The sequence below is a fragment of the Ovis canadensis genome, chromosome 25, assembly GCF_042477335.2.
Source record: "Ovis canadensis isolate MfBH-ARS-UI-01 breed Bighorn chromosome 25, ARS-UI_OviCan_v2, whole genome shotgun sequence".
NCBI lineage: Eukaryota > Metazoa > Chordata > Mammalia > Artiodactyla > Bovidae > Ovis > Ovis canadensis.
The window spans coordinates 58,619,673-58,639,051 of record NC_091269.1 but is presented as its reverse complement, the minus strand read 5'-3'; the positions used below and the strand labels follow the sequence as shown (position 1 = coordinate 58,639,051).

Sequence of the window (19,379 nt, the reverse complement as noted above, 5' to 3'; positions counted from 1 at the left end):
GCAGCGGCCTCCTTCCGGGCAGATGCTCCAGGCTTGGGTGTACCCCAGCCCACCTGGAGAAGGGCTTAGGAAAGCCCTGTACTTTCTGTTTACCTGTCTGCTTGCAAACTTAGCATTTCCTGCTCTACTGAAAACATCAGCCGCTTACCTATGTTGCATTCTCTTAATAGGCTAGCAAACCCAGGTGGGTCACAGCTGTGGCAGAGACCAGGGGCCTGGGGTGGGCAGGATCAGGCTAGGTCCAGTCCCAGCCCCCAGACCAGGAAAGTCTGCTCTGCTTTCCAAGAGCCTCAGGGCGGACAGACATATGGACGGATGGACGCACTTCTAACATGCCCCGCCCCCACAGGCGGGTGGTAGGCTGCGGGCCGTGCACACTCACCCGGGAGATGGTGAGCGGCATGTTGAAGTCCTTGCCCCCCTGCAGGCGGAAGCCCCAGGGCCCAGGCCCTGTCAGGGTCACGCTGTAAGACATGCTGGTGCTGACACCGGCGGCCCCTGCGGACGAAGGGAGAAGAGCGGAGTGAGAGGACCCTCGTGCCCCCTGCCTCCCCAGTCCAGACCTCAGCCCCAGCCCCCGACCCCCGGCCTTGCCTGCTCCGTGCCTTGCTGCCCAGCCGGGCTGTGTGGAGCTCCTGAGAGGCTCCTAAGAATAGCTGGGAACGAATGCCATCGACACTGATATCTGCCCTCCGCTGCGCCCATAAATGGACTGTAACCCTATACTGTGCCCGCCCGCCCTCAGCCTCCCAGCGGGTCCACCGTGACTCACTCGGCTAATATAGCCCCTGGGGAGGGTTGTCCAGCTCCCAGTACCCCCCAGGGGGCAGGAGAGGGGCCTGGTGGAGGGGTTAGTGATAATGCTCTGCCTCCCTGCTCTCCTCTCCTTGCTCCCACTGCCCTCTGGAGAGCCTGGTCTGCCCAGCCACACTCTCTACCTGCTGTACCCACTCTCTTGCCCAGAAGACCATGGCTAAGCTCCCTTGGCCCAGGGCTTTGTGACTTGGGTGTTTGCAGCCCTGTGATCCCTGGAGAAAACCCTGAAGTTGTCCACTTATCCTCTTATCCCCAAGAGAAACGACAACTTCAGGGCCCAGAATTGTCCAACCCCATCAAAACAGTAATAGTAATAGCAGCAGCTCTGGGCACAGCCAAGCTCAGCTCTGGGCCCTCCACACCGTTATCCCCTCAGATCTTGAGAGGCTGCCGCTTGTCCTGCAGGAACCAAGGCTGAGAGAGAGGTTAACTAACTTCCCCAAGGTCACACAGGTAGACCCAGGCCATACTGGAGCCTGAGCTCATCCCTATGGAGATTTGTGCCAGATAACAGGTTCTGCCCAGTAGTGACAGTACCTCTTGATGCTCAAGCCTGGACCTGGGGAGGCCCTGCTTGCTGAAAGGTGCCCTTAGCATGGGGTCTGGAAGCAGCTCTGGGACCGGCCCCACACCCTCCAGGCCCTCTGGGGGCCCAACAGTTATTCTTGGCTCTCCCGTCTCATTTGTGCCCTGGAAAAGTTGACAGCAGCATGGAAAGCTCCAGCTGCCAGTGCCGCACGCCAGGCCCCCGTGCCCTTTGAGCCGCAGTGGCAGGGGCCAGGGAGGAGAGGAGGGGAGGCCATGTGCTCAGCTGCTGGGACAAGGGGCCAGAAGGGGCAGGAAGGGGAAAATGTGTGTGATGTGGTCAGCCCGTAACCCAGAGACAGCGTGTTCTAGGTGGGGGCCTAGACCCCTCGGGACTCCTGCCAGTGTGGTCTTTGAGCCAAGATACCTCTAGAAGCCCTTCCTCAGAAGAGACCTCAACCTCAACATAGTCTGGAGGTAGATCAAGGCCCCCGCTAGTTCCCTGCTCTGGGAAGCAAAGCTCAGGGAAGGCAACTGGGCTGGCTGTTCTCTGCCCTCCTGGAGAGCTCTAGCCTGAGCTGGGCCTTGAGGACTCAGAGGAGGGCTGGGTGTGGGTAATTTCCCAGCTGCCCACAGCCAGCCTCACACTCTGGGCCTAGCACATATGACATGAATGGCAAGAAGGAGTCCCCGCTTCACAGGGGCATTTGGTAACTTGCCCAAGGTCACAGAAATATCAAGTGGAAGAAGCCAGTGAGGGACCTGTGTTCTTTCCCCCATTTCACCACCCCTTCTGCTCCGTGTCATGCTGCCCAGCTGTCCTCCCTGCCCAGGCCTGGCCCAGGAGTCCAGCAGCTCCTGGCCAGCGCGCCCATCCCCTGCCCCTCCCCCAGGTCCCAGCCCATCCATCCCTGATTCCAGCTTTATCTCCTTTCCTGAGTGGGGGGAGGTGCATCTGTGTGGTCAGGCCAGAGAGGACCCAGCAGCAGGGCATGACCGGTGTGGGGAGAGGAAGGAGCTGAACCGGCACAGAGAGAGGGAGCCCCGAGCTAGGCTGTACCTGGAGTTGCAGGCTCTTCCTCTGGACTCAGGCACCCGCCATGCCGCCTCTGGGGAAAGGGAGGTGTAAGGGAAAGGATGCTCTTAAAGGCGAAGGCCAGCCTCCCTCCATCTGCCTCCCCTGGGAGATCTGAAGCAGCCGGAGAGCAGCTGGTACTCACAAGCTGGGCGTGAGCTGCTTTCCAATAACAGCAGCTCACTGGGGAGTAGGGATGGGGGCAAGCCTGGTCTTTCCCCTCCTCCACGCTCCTCCCTGCAGTTTGGGATGGGGTTGTAGGCGTGAAAATCACAAGGTGGAGGACAGAAGGAGAACAGGAAGAGAGAGGCTGCTGCGGGCTTCAGGGGCCAGGGGCCTGGGTCTCTCTCTCCCATGGCGGCACCAGTAGGTAGAGACTGTGCTTGTCAGAGACCTTCTCTGGTTTTTATTTTTCTACATCCCTCCAGGCGCACACAGCCCTGGGATGAACTTGGACTACTGATTGAAAACAAGCTGTAGGCGCGATGTGTGTACGTGTGTGCTTGGTGTACATGCAAATACGTCCACTCAGGTAGCATGTGCTGGAAAATGAGCATGTGCACAAGAGGGTGGGTCATGGTGGAAACAGCACTCTGCGGGGAGAGCCAGAGGTGAGTAACAGTTTCCGGCGAGCCAAGGTCTGTGTGCGGCTTTGATTGCCGGCCGCGGGAGACTCAGCGCTGTCCTTTCTGTGCCAGTGAAATGCCCAGCCCAGGTGCAGAGGCAGCTCATAAATATCTGGGGTGTCTGACAGAGCCATCGCTATTGTCATCGCCTGGACAATCACAGCACACAGCATCCGAGGAGAGGCGGACGACTCCAGGCAGCGGGAGGGCCTGGGCGTCCACTCTTCCGTCTGAGCCTGAGGTGCAGGCTGTTGGGTTGAGAAGTGGGTGCAGACCGCATTGCAGAGCAGGAGCTGCGTGGTACGGGGCCGTGAATCTAGACCAGCAGGGGTGAAGGGCCGCTTCCAGAGCCTGCAGGCCCACGGGTGATGCTGGGTCTGTGTGTGTGAGGGAGACGTGAAAGAGCTGGACGTGTCCCAGAAGGAAGGCAGGAATGATGGTCAACCTACATCCTGGCGTCCAGGTTGGGGAGCAGCCCCTTGGCCTGAAAGCAAGCAGCAGACATCAGTTTAGCCCAGAGTGTCCCACTGGAAGTGGTGGCTCAGGGACCCTCTCTGTTTAGGGGCACCTTATGATGAAGGGAGGTTGCTTGCGGGCCGGGGCAGGGGGGAAGGTTTTGTCCCGGCTGGGGGTTGGGCCTTCTCCAGGCCATGTGGCTAGAAAATGGAGCTGGTAATGGCCGAGGTTGCCTCCAGGTGGTCCCCCAGGCTGGCCTGTCCTGGGGTCTGGACTCCTGGGGTCTAGACTGAGCTCTCCTCACCCCCACCATCCAATTCTCCACTTTCCCAGACTTGGGTGTCTCCTCTCTCCCTGTCGTCTTAAAAGCCTCATTTCTTGCCTATCTACCGACTTCCTCCCATCTTCTCTCTGCTGGATCACTCCACGCAACCTGTCCTTCCGCAGCTACTGTGGAGAGGCCCAGTCTACTCTGCCAAGCTGACCAAGCCCACCTCAGTGCCCCAATAAGTCCTCCAAGGGCTTCCTGTCCTCCAGGGTCCTGACTGGAGACCCCTCACACCAGCATCTGGTTGGGCCTCCCCATGGCTCCTACCACCTCCTACCCCTTCTCCATCCTCACCTCCAGCTCCTAGAGTCCCTTGGCGGCTCCTAGGGTCACAGAGAGACATTCTGTGTCTGTCTGTTCAGGACACCCTGTGCCCCACTGCGTTTGTACCAGCTGTTTCCTCAGCCTGGACCGCCCGATCCCTGCTCCTCGGCCCCATCCCACCTGGCAGTCCCGGTTTGCCTTCACCGTTCCCAGGATCCCTCGGCCTCTGCTTTCAGCGCCCTCTTTGCTGATACCTCGATGGCGGTGCTTATCACATGTGTTAGGTGACTGCTGATGTGCTGTCCCTCTCTGCCCCGTGCCCCACCCCAGGCCAGGTTTCCCTCCAGGAGAGGTGCAGGGCCTTTCATCCTTGCCTGGCCAGCCTGGGGGATGCTGCTGGCCTTTGCCCCAGCCTCTGTGGTCGTGCACAATGCCCAGCCTCAGGGCTGGGGAGAGAGTCCTCTCTGAGGCTGGAGCCGCTGGGGAGTGGTGTTCCCTGGTGTGGCAACGCTGGAAGAGACAGAAGCCCCCCAGCTGTAGGAGCTGCCGAGAGGTACCCTTCTCTGGGACAGGCAGGGGAGCAGCCTTGAGGAAGGAAGTCAGGAAAGTGCCTCTGGTCTTAGTCTTGCTGCCCTAGAGAGCCCAGGGACTGGCGGTGTTGTGTGGGTGTGAGTGGAGGGGCAGGGTAGGAGCTGTCAGCTGAGGGGAAAGAGCAGCCGCGGGGCCTGTGCACACGGCATTTCCAGCATTCCAGAATTCGGCCTTCTCTAATCGCCATCGACATTCCGTTCCATAGGCACTTGGGCTGACAGCTGGCCTTCTTTTAATAGCCACAAGTATTCTGGGCAACATCCTAATCTCAGGGCATTCATAGCGAGCACATACACAGCTTGCAGCCCCGCCCCCACTCAGGTACATCCCGTTTCCAATCGCAGAGAGGTACATGCCGCTCACACTTGGTCACATTCTCAGCTTAGAGCAGACACATTAGGGCAGCACTCAAACCCAAGCCCTGTGGCGTCAGAAGGAAAGAGAGCACGTGCCGGGCACACGGTCACACACGTTCACACACATGCGATATACACTCATCGCAATATAGACACTGCCACCTGCTGTGTACAAGCAGACAAGGTCACGCAACACCCATGTGCTCGGTGCAGTCACACTCAGGCTTGCTCAGAACATCTTGGAGTCACAGAGATTCCCCCCACGACCCCCAGGTGGGCAAGGGAAAGCTGGGAGGTGCAGGGAGGGGGTGATTCCCAGAGGTCATTGGGCCTGCCCCCCTTTCCTGACAACTCCCTGGGGTACTTGCTCCTGTCCCACCGTTTTACAGGTTGGGACCCAGTTACCTTCCCGGGAGCCTCTGAGGCCCGTCCCTGGGGCCTGGGAAGGGCCTTGGCTTCCACATCGTCCAGGCCCTGACTGCAGGGGGGCCATCCGCTCACTTGCTGGCCAGCCCCCCAGGCAGCTGTTGCTTCTGTGTCCGTCCAGCCCTGGGGAAGGAGAGAGTCGCTGTGAGGTGAGAGGGGCATTTGCAGCATCGCTTCCGCCCCCTTCCTGGCCAGGCCTTCCTCCGTTCTCCCTACAGTCGTTCACTGGGGTGAAGACCGTGACACTGTTTGCAGGGCTGCTGGTCACCAAACCCTTGCAAACTGTGAGTGCATGTGCTAGGGTGTGTGTGTGTGTGCATGCTTCTGTGATTTCTTAACACACGGGCTGAGTGTGTCTTCATGAGGTTCTAGGCCTCTCTGAACGGATAAGATTCACTCCTTGCTGTGCCCTACAGCAGTTCAGGGATTCTGACAGCTCCTCCCTCAGCCCCTTCAACTGAGACCCCCAGGGATGGGGGCTGTGGGAAGAGGTCAGTGGAAGCTCTTGGTGAGGCAGGCACAGTGATGGAGGAGCTGGGACAGGAGCCCACGGCACAGGGAACTCTCTTGGGGACCTCAGGGGGCATCACAGTCCCAGGCCCCGAGTAGGTGCTGGCAGGCTGGTAGCTCCTATGGCTGACCACAACGTGGAGGGTCATTCACGGGCACCCCATCTAGTATGCAGAGATGATGGTTTTCCCTTTTGGAGAGGACACAGAGCCTCAGGGTGAGTGGTCTGCATAAGCTCACACAGTGAGACTTGAACACAGGTACCCTGGCTCCAGGGACAGTGTTCCTTCCGCTGTATCCTCTGAGCTCCTCAAGGAGGAGCTGCCTTAACAATGGGGATGATGGGCTTGAGCTCGCACCTATCTGTCTCTCTAGAAGCCCATCTAGGGAAGAAATGCTCATCTTTTTGATCTGAGACTCTTAGGCCCTGGGATAGGGCTGGTAGGGAAAAGAGCTGGCCTGGAGTGGGAAGACCCATGTTCAGTCCAGGCCCTGCTGCTGACTGACCTGGGGCCAACATGTTGCCTCCCTGACTCTAGTGCCCCTGCCTGGCAGGGAGGATTGTATGTGGGAAGGCCATGTGGAGGTGCTGAGGGGCTCTTCCTGCCAGTGTCCCAGGTTCCTGAGGGTTCCTGACTCTCAGAGGCAGGCCTGCCTGGAGGCCTGAGACTGGACTAATTGAGGAAAGATGGTGCCAAGTCAGTGAGGGCCCGCCTCCTTACCACCTCACTCTCAGAGCCCAGGGATGCCTGGCGCCTCCGTCCAGAGATCCAGCTGAGGTCCGAGGCCTGGCTGCTCAGCGTGGAACGGTGGGTGGAGCGGTAACTGGTGTACAGGCCAGTGCGCTGGCCCGACACGCCCAGCAGCACCCCCAGGCAGGGCAGGTGCTGGGCGATGGCCAGTCTGGAAGGATAACATGTCAGGTTAGGGGGATGGACAGACAGATTCGAGGAGATGGGGTAGGTGGACAGACTGACACTGGGCAAATGGAAGTGGGCCAAGAGCCACTGGGGAGTCGGGGACATTCAGACATTGGGGTTATGAAGATGGACAGATAGACACTGGGTCCATGGACATGGAGGCAGAGCCTTAGGGCGGCAGGTTCAGCCAGAGGCTTGGTTTTAGCCCTCAAGTGGCTGGCCCAAGCCACAGCTCTGCGAATGGGGACCAAGAACACCCCTGAGCTGCCTCTGAGCTAATGGACTAAGGCCTGCAGCTGGCCTCTGCAGGGCCGCTGAGTTACTGACACCACCAGGCAAAAGGAAGCACTGAAGGCCCCCTCGTGGAAGAGGCCAGCCCTGCGGGGATTCTATCAGCAGAGAGTGCTCCGGGTCAGAACCAGTCCCAGGCCGCTACCACGGCCCTCAGAGCAGAATAGAGCTCTCCCTGCTGTGTCTCCAGGCCGTCACTGTCTGGGGCCTCTCTTTGCGGTTGGCAGCACTGCCGATCAGCCATCCTGGTCACCTCTTGGCCTCAGTTCTGAAAATCCCAGTTAGTACTGGACACTGCCCAGGGAGCTCTGATGTCCCCCAAGCTGAGCCCCCTAGGAAGCTGAGGCAGCAGAGTGGGTCACACCAGCTCCAGATCCCACCCAAGGTCATGAGCTGTTTGTATTCCCAATGCAGATACAAAGGACAGGAAAGATGGCTAGCCTCTGCTCCCATTTATAGGCCCAGGCCCTCCATGCCCATGAGGGTGGGACTGGGGATCTGGGCCTGGGTCCTGGTGGAGGGTCCCACCTGTACTTGGGGTGGGTGATGGCGTAAATGATGGGGTTGTAGATGGCAGAGGCCTTGGCAATGACAGCTGGCACCGAGTTCATGTAGGGCGTCAGGATATGTGCATACCTAGGACAGAGAAGCCGAGGTCCCCTTGCCAGCTGACCCTCCCTGGAGACTCCACAACCCACCCGTCCTCTCAGGCACCTTCTTCTTAGGCCAACCAAGCCTTGCCAGGGCACAGCCCGGCCTGGTCCAAAGCGGCACAACTAAGTCATTCCCAGGGGATGCACTGTGATGCCAAGGAGAATTCTGATCTGAGGTGAATGGGAACCCAGGGAGCAGGTGATGGAGGGGTGTTGAGAAGATGTGCCAGAGTGGGGGGGTCTCAGCAGGTCCCACAGTTCCTTGGAGACTGTGCTGCTGCCAGTAACCCCCTCCCCTCACCCTCAGTGACTCGCCCTCTGACCAGCCCTCCCCACACCCCATCAAACCCTGACGCCTGCTGCTCCCTGGCTCTTTGGGAGTTATCGCATCGGACCGCCCGACAGGGGACCAGGGCACTCCTGCACAGAAAAGCTCTCATAGCCAAACACCTGAAAGGGTTCATGGTTCTCACTGTCTCACAGTGCTCACCACGTCTGGCCAGTGTCCATGCCGTGCAGGTGTCAGTCTCCAGACACTAGCCGCAAGAAACCAGAAGCTCTGGGAGAGCTGCGTGTTCCCCAGGGGTCTGGAAGGACCCGACAGCCCTTGTAGGCCCTCAGGCCAAACCCACTGTGGCCCCGAACTCCTGAGCATGTCTCTTAGCACCTCCAGGAATGAGGCAGGCCCAGCTCGGGTGGGGTGTCTCACAGCAGCAGGGAGAATAAGTCTACGAGGCTGGACCTAAGGTGTGAGGATGGCTGGCTTGGGCTTGGACTGGGGAGGGAGAGGCTGCCCCAGGGTCCCTTTACCCTTCTCCCACCCTTCCAGCCCCCGGCCCAGTCCCTTAGCCTCTGCTCACCCGGCAAAGCCCATCAGGGCGACGGTGGAGTAGGGGGCCCAGGAGAGCACAAAGAGAAGGATGACCAGCAACTCGATCTTGGCCATCTTCCACTCATTCTGCAGCCGCTGCCGCTGCCGGGGACACTCACTGCCGCGCTCGCAGGCCCCGAAAGTCTGGAGAGCTCTAGGAAGCGAGCAGAGTCTGGGTCTGACCCCGCTCAGCTTGCAGTGAGTGCCAGGGCCACGGCTACTGTGAGGGAGCCTTCTTGGACCTGGCTGTCCTCTCCGTGTAGGCAGCCCTGACACCTGGGAGGCCCCCCGTGATATCCAGGCTGAGCTGCCTCCCTGTGCTTCTACCTGCGGTATTTTCTCTTTCCCCCAGACCCCTTGGCCAAGTCTGAAGCCCTCTCTTCAGAAGACCCTATCTCCTGAGACTTTTTGAAGCACCGAGTTTGCACCAGTCTGTAGGAACCCACCCCATGAACACCTGTGCTGAGCTGGTCTTTGCCATCTGAGCCTGGGAGTGCCCTGGGGGGCTGGATACAGACTGAGCCACGGGAAGCCCTGGTGAAGGGGCACAGTCCTCCTCCCATCGGACCCCTCCCTTGTGCCCAGCTCTTACTGGCCCGTCTCTCGGATGGCCTTGAAGATGAAGATGTAGCAGTAAACGATGGCAAGCAAGGGGAGGAAGAAGACAAAGCAGAAGAGCAGCATGGTGTAGGCGCGGACCGACGGCGTGAAGCTCACGTAGTCCCAGGAGCAAGAGGTCAGCAGACCTTCGGGCACATAGGCACCTGGGAAGCAGGGGCAGGGTGCTCAGCCTTCGGGGCAGTGCTGGCCCAGGTTCCTCATCTAGCAGGGGCTGTGGATGTGGGGTCTGAGCTTCTCAAACACTGGCCCCGGCCCTGGCCCTGGCCCCAGCCCTGCGCAGCAGAGCAAAGAAACTGGGCGCAGTTGGGAGTTTTCCAAGCTGGTGCTATTAGAAGACAGCTGGTGAAGCCCACTGCTGCCCAATCTTACCAGTTTGGAAGATAGACCTCACCACAGCCCCAGGGTCTTACTCCCTCAGACTTAAGCCAGCTTCCTGGTCCTGCCTTGGAAGGGTAGGTGCCTGCTGCTAACCCTTCTAGCTGCTGAAGCCTCGCATCCCAACCCTTGCCTGTCTGATGTATCGCAAACTCAGCATCAGATGCACCTGTCACTTCCTGCCAGTCAGGAACCACGTGGTCTTCCCTTCTGTATTTGGGGAACGGAGCCCAGGTTAGCCTCTGATCGCTGATGGTACAGCCTCAGTTCCCCTTGCTGCTAGTCATGCCCCCTGAATGTCCATTTACCTGAGGCTTCAGCAATCCCCTGGCCCCTCCTGCCAGCTTGGGGACCCAAGTCTACCTACCTGTCCCTTGAACATGCCCCTCCCAAATTATCTTCCCATCCCCTGATTCCCTGAGCCCACTTACTCCAGCCAAAGAAGGGTGGCAGACTCCAAGCTAGGGCGTAGAGCCAGACGCCCAGCAGGACGAGCGCCGCCCGCCTCTTGGACACCATCCCGACGGTGGCCAGTGGGCGGGTGATCACCAGGTAGCGGTCCAGGGCGATGGCCGTCAGGGTAATCATGGAGGTGATGCCAAAGAGAGCCCCACAGAAGGCGTAGAATTCACAGCCTGTGGGCAAAACCCCCTGACCTCAGCGCTGGGCGGGGAGCCGATCAGATACCCGAGGGCAAGGAGGGTGTGTGGATGGTGTGTACTTAGCTCCAGCACTGGCCTCTCAAGGAAAACAGGCCTGTGTTCCTCTCACCCTGCCTGCTTGCATCTGACAGAGGTTTGTGGAAGCCTCTTGCCAACTCGTGAGTCTGAGGGGGGTGCTACCCACCCATGGCCCAAGAAGAGCATATCACTGTCTTATCTGGGCCACCCTCCACTGTGGACATCCCCTGCCCCAACCCTCCTCCTCCCCCCAGCGGAAGGGAATTCCAAGTGTCTACCTGCTTCTCCAAAGAGCCACTGCTTATAGAGGCTGCTGGCAAAGAAGACGGGGGCCTGAGTGAAGGACATGAGGAAGTCGCTGACGGCGAGGTTGATAATGAACATGTTGGCAGGCGTCCGGAGGCCTCTGCTCCTGGGAGGGGTCGGCTGCTGTCAGGAGGAGCTTCTGCTGGGGAGCTTCCCGCGAACACATGTGCTCATGCCTGCGTACCCATACACACCTGTGTGCTTGCCCTCCGGCCTGAGCTGCCGGGCCACAGACCATCCCGCTGCCCAGCAAGTACCAGCCAAACAGCTCTGGAGCCTGGCATCACGGGCAGAGAAGTGAGACCCTGAGAGGCGGCAACTCATGCCTCTCTCGTCCTCCCCTCCCAGCATCTTTGCAGTTCTCACCCTCGGGGCTGGCAAAGGGGAGAGGAGCTGACGATGGTGTCCACGGGTCAGGTACTTCCAGGAACCTTGTCTCTTATAATCATCCATCTGTGTGTCTATCCCCCTCCTTCATTTTCCAGTAAGCACACTGAAGCGCCCACCCGTGAAGCAGCTTGTGGTCACAAGACTCAGTAAGTGGCACAGGCAGGGTTCACTCATTTGCTGGGCACCACACATATGAAAACTTACTTAATCATCACATTGACTCCATGAAGTAAGTGACAACTCCATTTTGCAAATAAGAAAAGTTGACTCAAAGGAGATAAGAAATCTGCTTAAAGTCATTTCAGCTAAGGGTTATTCACGCCTCCACATGCCCATCTCAGCCATTCAGCTGGTGAGTGGGGCAGGTAGAGAAGGAAGCCAAGGGTGGTGGGCAGGCCTGGCTGCTGAAGGGCTGGTGGACTCAGGATCCCTATACCAGGGCTGCTCTTTGAGGCCAGGGAAGATGCCCACTGGGGCAGGTGATGGCGGAGGTGAACCGAGTCAGAGCAAACAGGCAGAGGTGTGTGTCCTACAGAGGGGGTAGGGGGTGCACCTGGGGCCCAATCGGATACGCCACTCAGGTTGCCCTGGACTACTTTGGGACTCCTTTCCTGGCTTTGAAGGCTAGGCTCAACAGTGCCCTGGCAGAGTTGGCACCAGAATTTCAGTCCCGTGTTCTGCCCCATCTCTTCCTGGCTGGCTGCCCTCAGTGCCCAGGCTCCCACCCTGCCAACCGGGCACCTGCAGAAGGTATAGATGACCGTCAGATTTCCCAGCATCCCCGTGAGCCCCACCAGCAGGATCACAGTGCCCAGGGTGTAGTGGGCGTGGTCTGGAACATCAACCGTGGGGAAGGGGACCCAGGCAGCAGCCTGGGCCCTGACTGCCTGTGAAGAGACAGAGAAATAAGGGCATCCCCTGACCTCATCACCTCCAAATAGTCCTGAGAAGAAGAGTTAGGGTTCCCAATGGGGCAGATAAAAACTGCCCCAGTGGGGAAGGCTTAGAGCGGCAAAACCATTTGCTCATACAGCTTGCAGGTAGCTCAGCTGGAATGGAAACATGGGTCTCCCTAAAGTTGAGCCCAAGCTCCTATGGCCCAGAGGCAAAAGTCCTCTCGGAGCATGCTCAGATTACCTGTTGGAGGCTGGCAGGACAGACACATGTTTGCCAAGCAGGGACATGGCTGGAGGGACTCCATGTTTCCTAGAGAAGGCAGAGCCCTCTCCTAGGTGGGTTCCTCCCCTCTGTATGGGCCCCATCTCAAACGCCTGAGACAGTTAGCAAATGTATTCCAGTCCCCTTGTACTGTGTGGAGGCGCAGTCAAATTAATGAATGAATTTTAAAAATAATAATGCTTTTTAAAACAGAGAATTTATGGGGAATTCTCTGACCGTCCAATGGTTAAGGACTTTGTGTTTCCACTGCAGGGGGGCACAGGTTCAATTCTTGGTCAAGGAACTAGGATCTTGCATGCTGTGTGGTTAAAAATAAAGTTAAAAAAATAAAAAGAAAATTCAGCCCTCCCAAGTCACTGCAGGGAGGTCATCATCCTAGAAGGCCAGAACAAAGGGCCTTAAAGACAGCTGCTTTCCAGGGACGGGAGTGGCTTCATTTCTGTCCTGCCCTGGCTCCCATAGCTAATGGAGCCTTCCCTTCCTGTCCAGAACCCGGGCCAGCATCCCACAGCCCTGAGGGCAGGCTCATCACTCCCCAGGTAACGGTGGAGATGTTAGGGGATGGCCCTGGGCCTGGCAAGGATGATGGAGGCAGGAGAAGGCACCAACACCTCACTCAGGACCGGGACAAATCCTGAGGCCCAGAGTAAGCCTTCGTCTCTGGAAGGCTCTGGGGGCATCCTACCACCTCCAGAAAGAAATGGATGGGCCATTCCAACCCTTTGTCCCATAAGGCTGCCTTTCTGTTCCCCGGATGCTCTCCATGGCAAAGTAAAACATGCCACACTCTCCTCTATTGGTCTTTTTGCGTAGGACAGGTTCGGAGAGGTTCAGTAACATGCCCACCATCCCAGAGCAGAGCTCAGGCCTTTCTATCTCCCTGTCAAAGCCCCTGTTGTCCCTAGGAAGGGCACCAGGGGAGGGGAGGGAGGCTTTACATGCACACACTCGCCCCAGGCTTACCGTGGGGCTGATGGACGGAGGGTGGCCCAGGCTGGAGGCGCTGCTCCGGGAGCTGTCCCACCTGCTGGAGGAGGCTGGGGTGGCCAGGCAGCTGGATTCCTGCACCGGGCCCAGCGGGGCTCTTGGCCCTGAAGGAGGGTTCATCCTGAGGTGGGCTGGTCCTTTCTCAAGACCACAGAAAAATCAAGGGCACCAGGAGCTCAGGACATTAGCTGTGCCCAGCCTTCCAACTTTCCCCATCCTCAGCACCCCTTCCTGGTCTGCCGGCTGTCTGCTCCTGTGTCCTGCGTGGACCCAGCCTGGAGCTGTTCTTGGGGGTGGCGGCTGCTCTGTATCCAGTGAAGCACAAAGGAGAGAGTGTCACAGTTATGGCGACTGACTGTCACAGGGTCCGTCCCCACCTTTAAGTAGCGGAGCTGGGCGTGCACATGCCCATCCACTCGGCGCCTCGGCTCCCTCAGACACAGGTCCCTGAAGGTGACAGTATGCATGTGTGAATGTGCGTGTGTGTGCAGGGAGCTTGAGAGTGTGTGTCTGTGTGAGTGTGTGTCTGTGTATATTACAGAGGAGATCGCCAGACTCTGACTCTTGGACTTGGTCCTTCCCTCCGGGCAAATTTCTTTTTCCCCAAGCTCACCAAGTACAGCTTCTGCCACCCCTAAGACCCCCCAGCTCAGGGTTGTCTGTGGAGCTTATACTCAGCCTTTCCACTGGGCACCCTACTCTCACATCTGCCCACATTACCCATCACCCCTTCACAGCCATCCCGCATAGGACCAAGGCTGGCCACCCGAGGTCACAGATGCAGGAGCTAAGAGGATGTGCCGGGATATAGCACAACTGGGAGGAGATCAGATCATAAGGCAATTTTTGTTTGTTGCTTTCTGATCATAAACTTTTTTTATTGAAGTGTAAATAGGAAAAAGAAACAAACCCCCCACAAAGCTGGTGGAAACCTGGGAGCTTCCCCAGGCCTGCAGGCCCGGCCTGAAGCGAGTGAGTGTCAGAGGCCGAGGACCACACTCACCTCTGGAGCACAGTGAGAGCCGTGGAGCTGGAGAGGACAGGGGCTGTGCACTCTGCCTCCAGGGACGTCCTATGCGGTCACTGTGTCCTGGGGCACAGGGCCAAGATTTGAAGAGCCCTGGAGTGGAGAGATATGCCCTGTCCTCTTCCTTGCCCCCAAGTCTTTACGAACAGCTCTCCGAGAGCCCCAGGTTCGGGGAGCCAGGGTGGGTGATGCCTACCAACAGGTGCCAGCTCATGGCTTAGATGCGTGTCCTCCCCCAGGCCCCTCACTACAGGTTCACCATGGTGATGGGGGTGGCTGGAGGAAGAAGCTCAGGGCAGGGTCAAACAGGGTGGGGTCTCTGAGGACCAGTCCCACCAGTTCCCACCCTGGTTAGTGCACACGCCCTCAGAGACGGACCTAACATTCTTCCTTTCCCAGTGCTGAGGCTGAACTCAGGGCTCAGCAACACCCACTGGCTCTTGGTGCTTCTGTGGCCCTGGGGTCCCCAGCTGACAGTAGAACAGACACACACGCACAGTTCTCTCTCCAAGGCCTCCCCCTTTCTCCTGCCCCTCTTCTTACAACCCATTCTTCCTGCTGCAACCCTGAAGGTGTTTGGAAACACAGATTCCACCAGGTAATCCTATGCTTAACCCTTCGATGGCTTCCGTTGCTCTAAAGTCATAGATAAAGACTGAATGTGGCAAGGCGGTGAGGAAAATACTACAAATGCCACCGAGGATATAGGGATAAGAAGTGGGTTTTATTGGGGAAACTAAGGCACCAAGAGTCTGCAAGAAGAGGTGGGCTGTCTGCCACTCAGCGTCTGTGTGCACAGGTCAGGCCATCCTCACAGGGGACTGTATGCCCAGGCAAAGACCTGCCTCCCCTGCTACCGCCCCTTTTGAATGCAATCTCCACGACAACCTTGCTTCAAGAAAGAGCAGCCAAGCTCAGGCGCCAGGCAGTCTGGGTGTGGCTGCCAGCCGAACAGGGAAGTGTCTGAGAGTGCCAGCTGCCAGCACCTGGAGACTTTCCTGGAAGCTAGATTCAGGTCTTGGGGGAAGGGGAGTTCCGATCACAGGAGGTGGTCAAGTTCAGGTGCAGATCCTCCCCCTGGTGAGGAGGAGCCAGCTTGGTGGCTGGTGACCTGAGCCTCTGGGCCCACCCACCGCCCCTGCACTCTGACTGGGCTGGCCTCTCAGACCACAGACTACACACAGTCCTGCGGTCACCCAGCCCCTGCTCACGCGCTGCTCTGGAACCTTCCTCTGCCCCTTCTCTGGTCTCAGCTCAAATACCACCTCTTCAAGGTGTCAAGGAAGGCATCCTGGGAATCCAGTTGTTCACAGCCTCCTGTCCATCTCTTGAAGCACATTACCAGTGGTGTTTATTTCATCTGATTATGTCTGTCTCCCTCTCTAGACCACAAACAGGTTATTTGTTTCACTGTTGTGACCTAATGCCCAGCAGAGTGGCTGGCATGCTGTTTCAGTAATGCAAAAGCCTCCCTGGTCCTCGATTCTCAAAGTGTGGTCCGAGGACCAAGCACATCAGGGTCACCTGGAGCCTGTTAGAAGTGCTCCAGACCTACTCAGTCAGGTGATCCACTTACACGTTAAAGGGGAAGATGCCGATCTAGATTTTGCAAGCGACATAGGGACTGGTGACAGGTAGTGGAAGTCTATCCGAGGCATCCAGAGATTAGCAGCAGCGGGGCACCACATCCGAGGCTGGGAGGACCGCAGGGATTCCAGGGGCTGGAGCTGACCCCAGGGTGCCCCAGGGAGAGGGGGCTCGCAGCAGGGCGGGGGAGCTGGAGCCTCTGTGGGGACATGGCTGCTGGCAGAGATGCCACGGTGAGCAGAACACGGTACAAATGCCCACCCCTCCCCTCTCTGATCTCCCGTCCTTCTCAGGAGTCTCGCAGCAGCCAAGCCTACCTGGAAGCCAGAAGTAGGGGGTGCCTGAGAGATGAGGGTCTCTCCCACAAAGCAGAGCAGGGAAGGGTTACGGAGTCCACGTGAGTCATCCCTCTGCACCACCCCCAGTGGCCACAGTAGCCAGTGGACAGTGTATGTCTCCTCCAGCCCCGGCACCGGCCAGGAGATCACCCCTCTCACTTCACCTGTAGATGTTGCTCTTTAACGTCTCCCCCCATCCCAGGGGCTGCTCACGGAGACCCGGCCTGTGCCCTGGGTGGGCTGTGGTGCCAGCCGCCTATTCAGCCTCCACGTTTCCCCTGGCCCAGCCCAAGCCACCCTTCTGTTTAACCTGGCCTAGGAGGTTATGGACGATCACACCCATTCCCCCCACCATCCCACTTGCCCTGCCAGGGAGATCCGAGGGTGTCGTGTGCCCTCGCCCACAGCTCTACGCTGATTTGCTCTCTGCTCTTCACACTTGGCTGGTGTGGCTGGAGGTGGGAAAAGCTTTCCAGGCCCCTCACTCCTGGGGGAGCACCAGGGACATAGGAAGGGGGAGGCCTGAGAGCTCCTCTGGGATGACAAAGAAGGCTTGGGCATCTGCGCAGCCAGGAGCCAGGGAGGCAGGAGTATGATGTTTGATGTTAGATCACGCAGGAGTCAGAAACGTCTCTGACAGTGGGCCCTCAGCAGACATGTAACTGCGCTTGTCGAGGGATGGTGGCCAACCAGCAGCATGACACTGCTCACAGGGCCCTGATGATGACTTTAGATACAGGTCTCCCGAGTTCCAGAACTCCTGTCCTCTGCAGAGAAGCTGTAAAAGTCCTTGGAGGAAAAGCCTCATGGTCCCGCGTTTCTGTGGTTCTGGCCACAGCACCCAGCACCCAGGGAGGGAGGCAGGCCTTCCTGCCCTCCAGCCTGGCCTAGCAGACAGCACAGTAATGCCATCCCCATCCTGTCCACTCCTGGGACCAGTTTCCTCACCCCGATGCTGGCCGGGACTGTCTGGTTACCCAGAGACTCTTGGGAAACTCCCTGCAGCTGTTTCCAGGGGATATTAAGTGTCTCAGTGAACACGATCCTGCAGGCACCTGGCCAACCGCTCACCTGGACCCTCCCTCACCAGGAACCTGCCGGATTCCAGGCAAACCCTGATAGGATAGGGCCCTCCTTCCTTCCCTTAGCCTGAGGGAGAGACCGTAAATGCAGAAGCTCAGAAAATCCTTGCTTGTATGTTGCCTTGCATCATATAGCCGGAGTGTAGCTCTGCCCTTCTAGCTGCCCTGGGCTTAAGAGTGCTATTCATTCCCCCACAGCCTGGCCTGCACCTGCCCACTGGGAGATAGCCAGTTGACCTGATGGTCCTAATAATGTCTCTGTGGCCGACCTCTGTCTCTGGTGCTCTCTCCATCCTTATTTCCCTTCTGGCCGCTCCCACTGAGTTCTCTTCTACGCAGCCTGTGCTAGCCAAGTGGGGCGGGGCGGGGCAGGGCAGGAGGGGGAGAGCTGCAGGGCAGAGTCTACACAGTGCTGCGGGGCTGTCTTTTGTGGCTGCTTCCTGGGTCTGACGCCTCATGGTCCTGCTGGCCCAGGCGCTCAGGGCTCCCCTCTGACTCCACGTTCCATTTCTGCTGATCCGTGCATGTCATTTCAGTGAGTCCAGCCCAGGAGTCTTCAGCTTCATCCCTATCCTGGGGCCATGCCTTCATCAAACAACTGCAGCGGGGCGCCAAGCCCTGAGCCGGCACCACTCACCGCGGCTGCCCCGGCAAGGCCACCCTCAGAAAGCGATCCCTTCCCCGCTTTAGCGGGAGGCTTCTGTTGAGGGAATCCGGGCCAGTTGAATAGGTGTGAGGGAGGACTCAGGAAACAAGAAGTCACGGAAAACATAGCGAATAGTGAAGTCGCTCAGTCGTGTCCGACTCTTTGCGACCCCATGGACAGTAGCTAACCAGGCTCCTCCATCCATGGGATTCTCCAGGCAAGAATACTGGAGTGGGTTGCCATTCTCTTCTCCAGGGGATCTTCCCGACCCAGGGATTGAACCTGGGTCTCCCACATTGTAGGCAGACGCTTTACCGTCTGAGCCACCAGGGAAAGCATAAGTAAGGCCGAAAGAACAAACCTTTAACTAGAGAACTGATTACATACTCTAGAAGGGCATGTGGGTGTTGAAAAAAAACAAAACCAAAAAAAACCAAAAAAACCCTTCGAGTGGGTGGTCCTGTATTTCACATAGCTTGGGCACACACAGAAGCCCATCAAAAGCAAGAATTTGCTACTGGACTTAACGAAATTTAGAGTGAGTGAGCTGGGTGAATGAAGTCAAAAAATACAAACTTCCAGTTGTAAAATAGCTAAGACCTGCGACGTAGGGTTCAGATGGTTAATAATACTCTATTGTCTATTTGAAAATTGCTAAGAAACTAGATCTTAAAAGTTCTCATCACAGGAAAAAGATTCTTTTGCTGTCTCTCATACAGGGTTATCGTTACCATCTTTCTAAATCTGTGGGAGAGGGAGAGGGTGGGATGATTTGGGAGAATGGCATTGAAACATGTATAATATCATATGTGAAACGAATCACCAGTCCAGGTTCGATGCATGATACAGCATGCTTGGGGCTGGTGCACTGGGATGACCCAGAGGGATGCTACGGGGAGGGAGGAGGGAGGGGGGTTCAGGATGGGGAACACGTGTATACCTACGGCAGACACATGTTGATGTATGGCAAAACCAATACAATATTGTAAAGTAATTAGCCTCCAATTAAAATAAATAAATTTATATTTAAAAAAAAAGAACTTACAAATAAAAAGGAATGACATAAAAAAAAAGAAAAAGATTTGTAACTATGTGTGGTAATGGATCAGAGAAGGCAATGGCACCTCACTCCAATACTCTTGCCTGGGAAATCCCATGGACGGAGGAGCCTGGTAGGCTGCAGTCCATGGGGTTGCTAAAAGTCGGGCATGACTGAGTGACTTCACTTTCACTTTTCACTTTCATGCATTGGAGAAGGAAATGGCAACCCACTCCGGTGTTCTTGCCTGGAGAATCCCAGGGACGGGGGAGCCTGGTGGGCTGCTGTCTATGGGGTCGCACAGAGTCAGACATGACTGAAGCAACTCAGCAGCAGCAGCAGCAGCAGCAGTAATGGACGGTAACTGGACTGATCGTGATCATTTTGCAATATATCCAAATATTGAACCACTAT

At 57.4% G+C, this 19,379-nt stretch overlaps 2 protein-coding genes across 11 annotated transcripts in view; both read right to left on the bottom strand.

Annotated features, from left to right (window-relative positions):
- LDB3 (LIM domain binding 3) overlaps window positions 1–754 on the bottom strand; it is a 60,170-nt gene extending 59,416 nt beyond the window's left edge. For 4 of the 9 annotated variants that reach the window (XM_069572339.1, XM_069572340.1, XM_069572343.1 and 1 more), the window contains exons 1-2: window positions 595–754; window positions 383–498 (exon numbers count right to left, since the gene is read on the bottom strand). In XM_069572339.1, coding sequence (XP_069428440.1) covers window positions 383–475 — 93 coding nt within the window. In that variant the 5' untranslated portion in view covers window positions 476–498; window positions 595–754. The remainder of the gene's footprint in view (window positions 1–382; window positions 499–594) is intronic. The other 5 variants (XM_069572341.1, XM_069572342.1, XM_069572338.1 and 2 more) reach the window with 4 other exon arrangements.
- Window positions 755–2,802: 2,048 nt separating this feature from the next.
- Window positions 2,803–13,366, bottom strand: OPN4 (opsin 4). 2 transcript variants are annotated; one of them, XM_069571563.1, is made up of 11 exons: window positions 13,223–13,366; window positions 11,822–11,967; window positions 11,285–11,320; window positions 10,663–10,796; window positions 10,136–10,339; window positions 9,301–9,472; window positions 8,698–8,862; window positions 7,713–7,820; window positions 6,696–6,876; window positions 5,443–5,586; window positions 2,803–3,526 (listed from the first exon to the last, which is right to left on the bottom strand). In XM_069571563.1, the coding sequence occupies exons 1-11, from the start codon at window positions 13,364–13,366 to the stop codon at window positions 3,488–3,490; spliced, it is 1,473 nt and encodes a 490-aa protein (XP_069427664.1). In that variant the 3' UTR covers window positions 2,803–3,487. The 2 variants fall into 2 exon arrangements, with proteins under 2 accessions (XP_069427664.1, XP_069427665.1); XM_069571564.1 differs by lacking the exon at window positions 11,285–11,320.
- Between the last annotated feature and the right edge of the window lie 6,013 nt (window positions 13,367–19,379).

Bases quoted from the DNA above. Each gene is read 5' to 3' on its own strand.
- OPN4 (XM_069571563.1), bottom strand. From the start codon at position 13,366: ATGAACCCTCCTTCAGGGCCAAGAGCCCCGCTGGGCCCGGTGCAGGAA. The intron at 6,877-7,712 runs GTGGGACCCTCC...TTATCCTTCCAG, and splicing joins ATCACCCACCCCAAGTACAG to ACTGGCCATCGCCCAGCACC. The intron at 3,527-5,442 runs GTAACTGGGTCC...GCTTGCTTTCAG, and splicing joins CCTCAGAGGCTCCCGGGAAG to GCCAAGGGGCTGCTCCCCAA.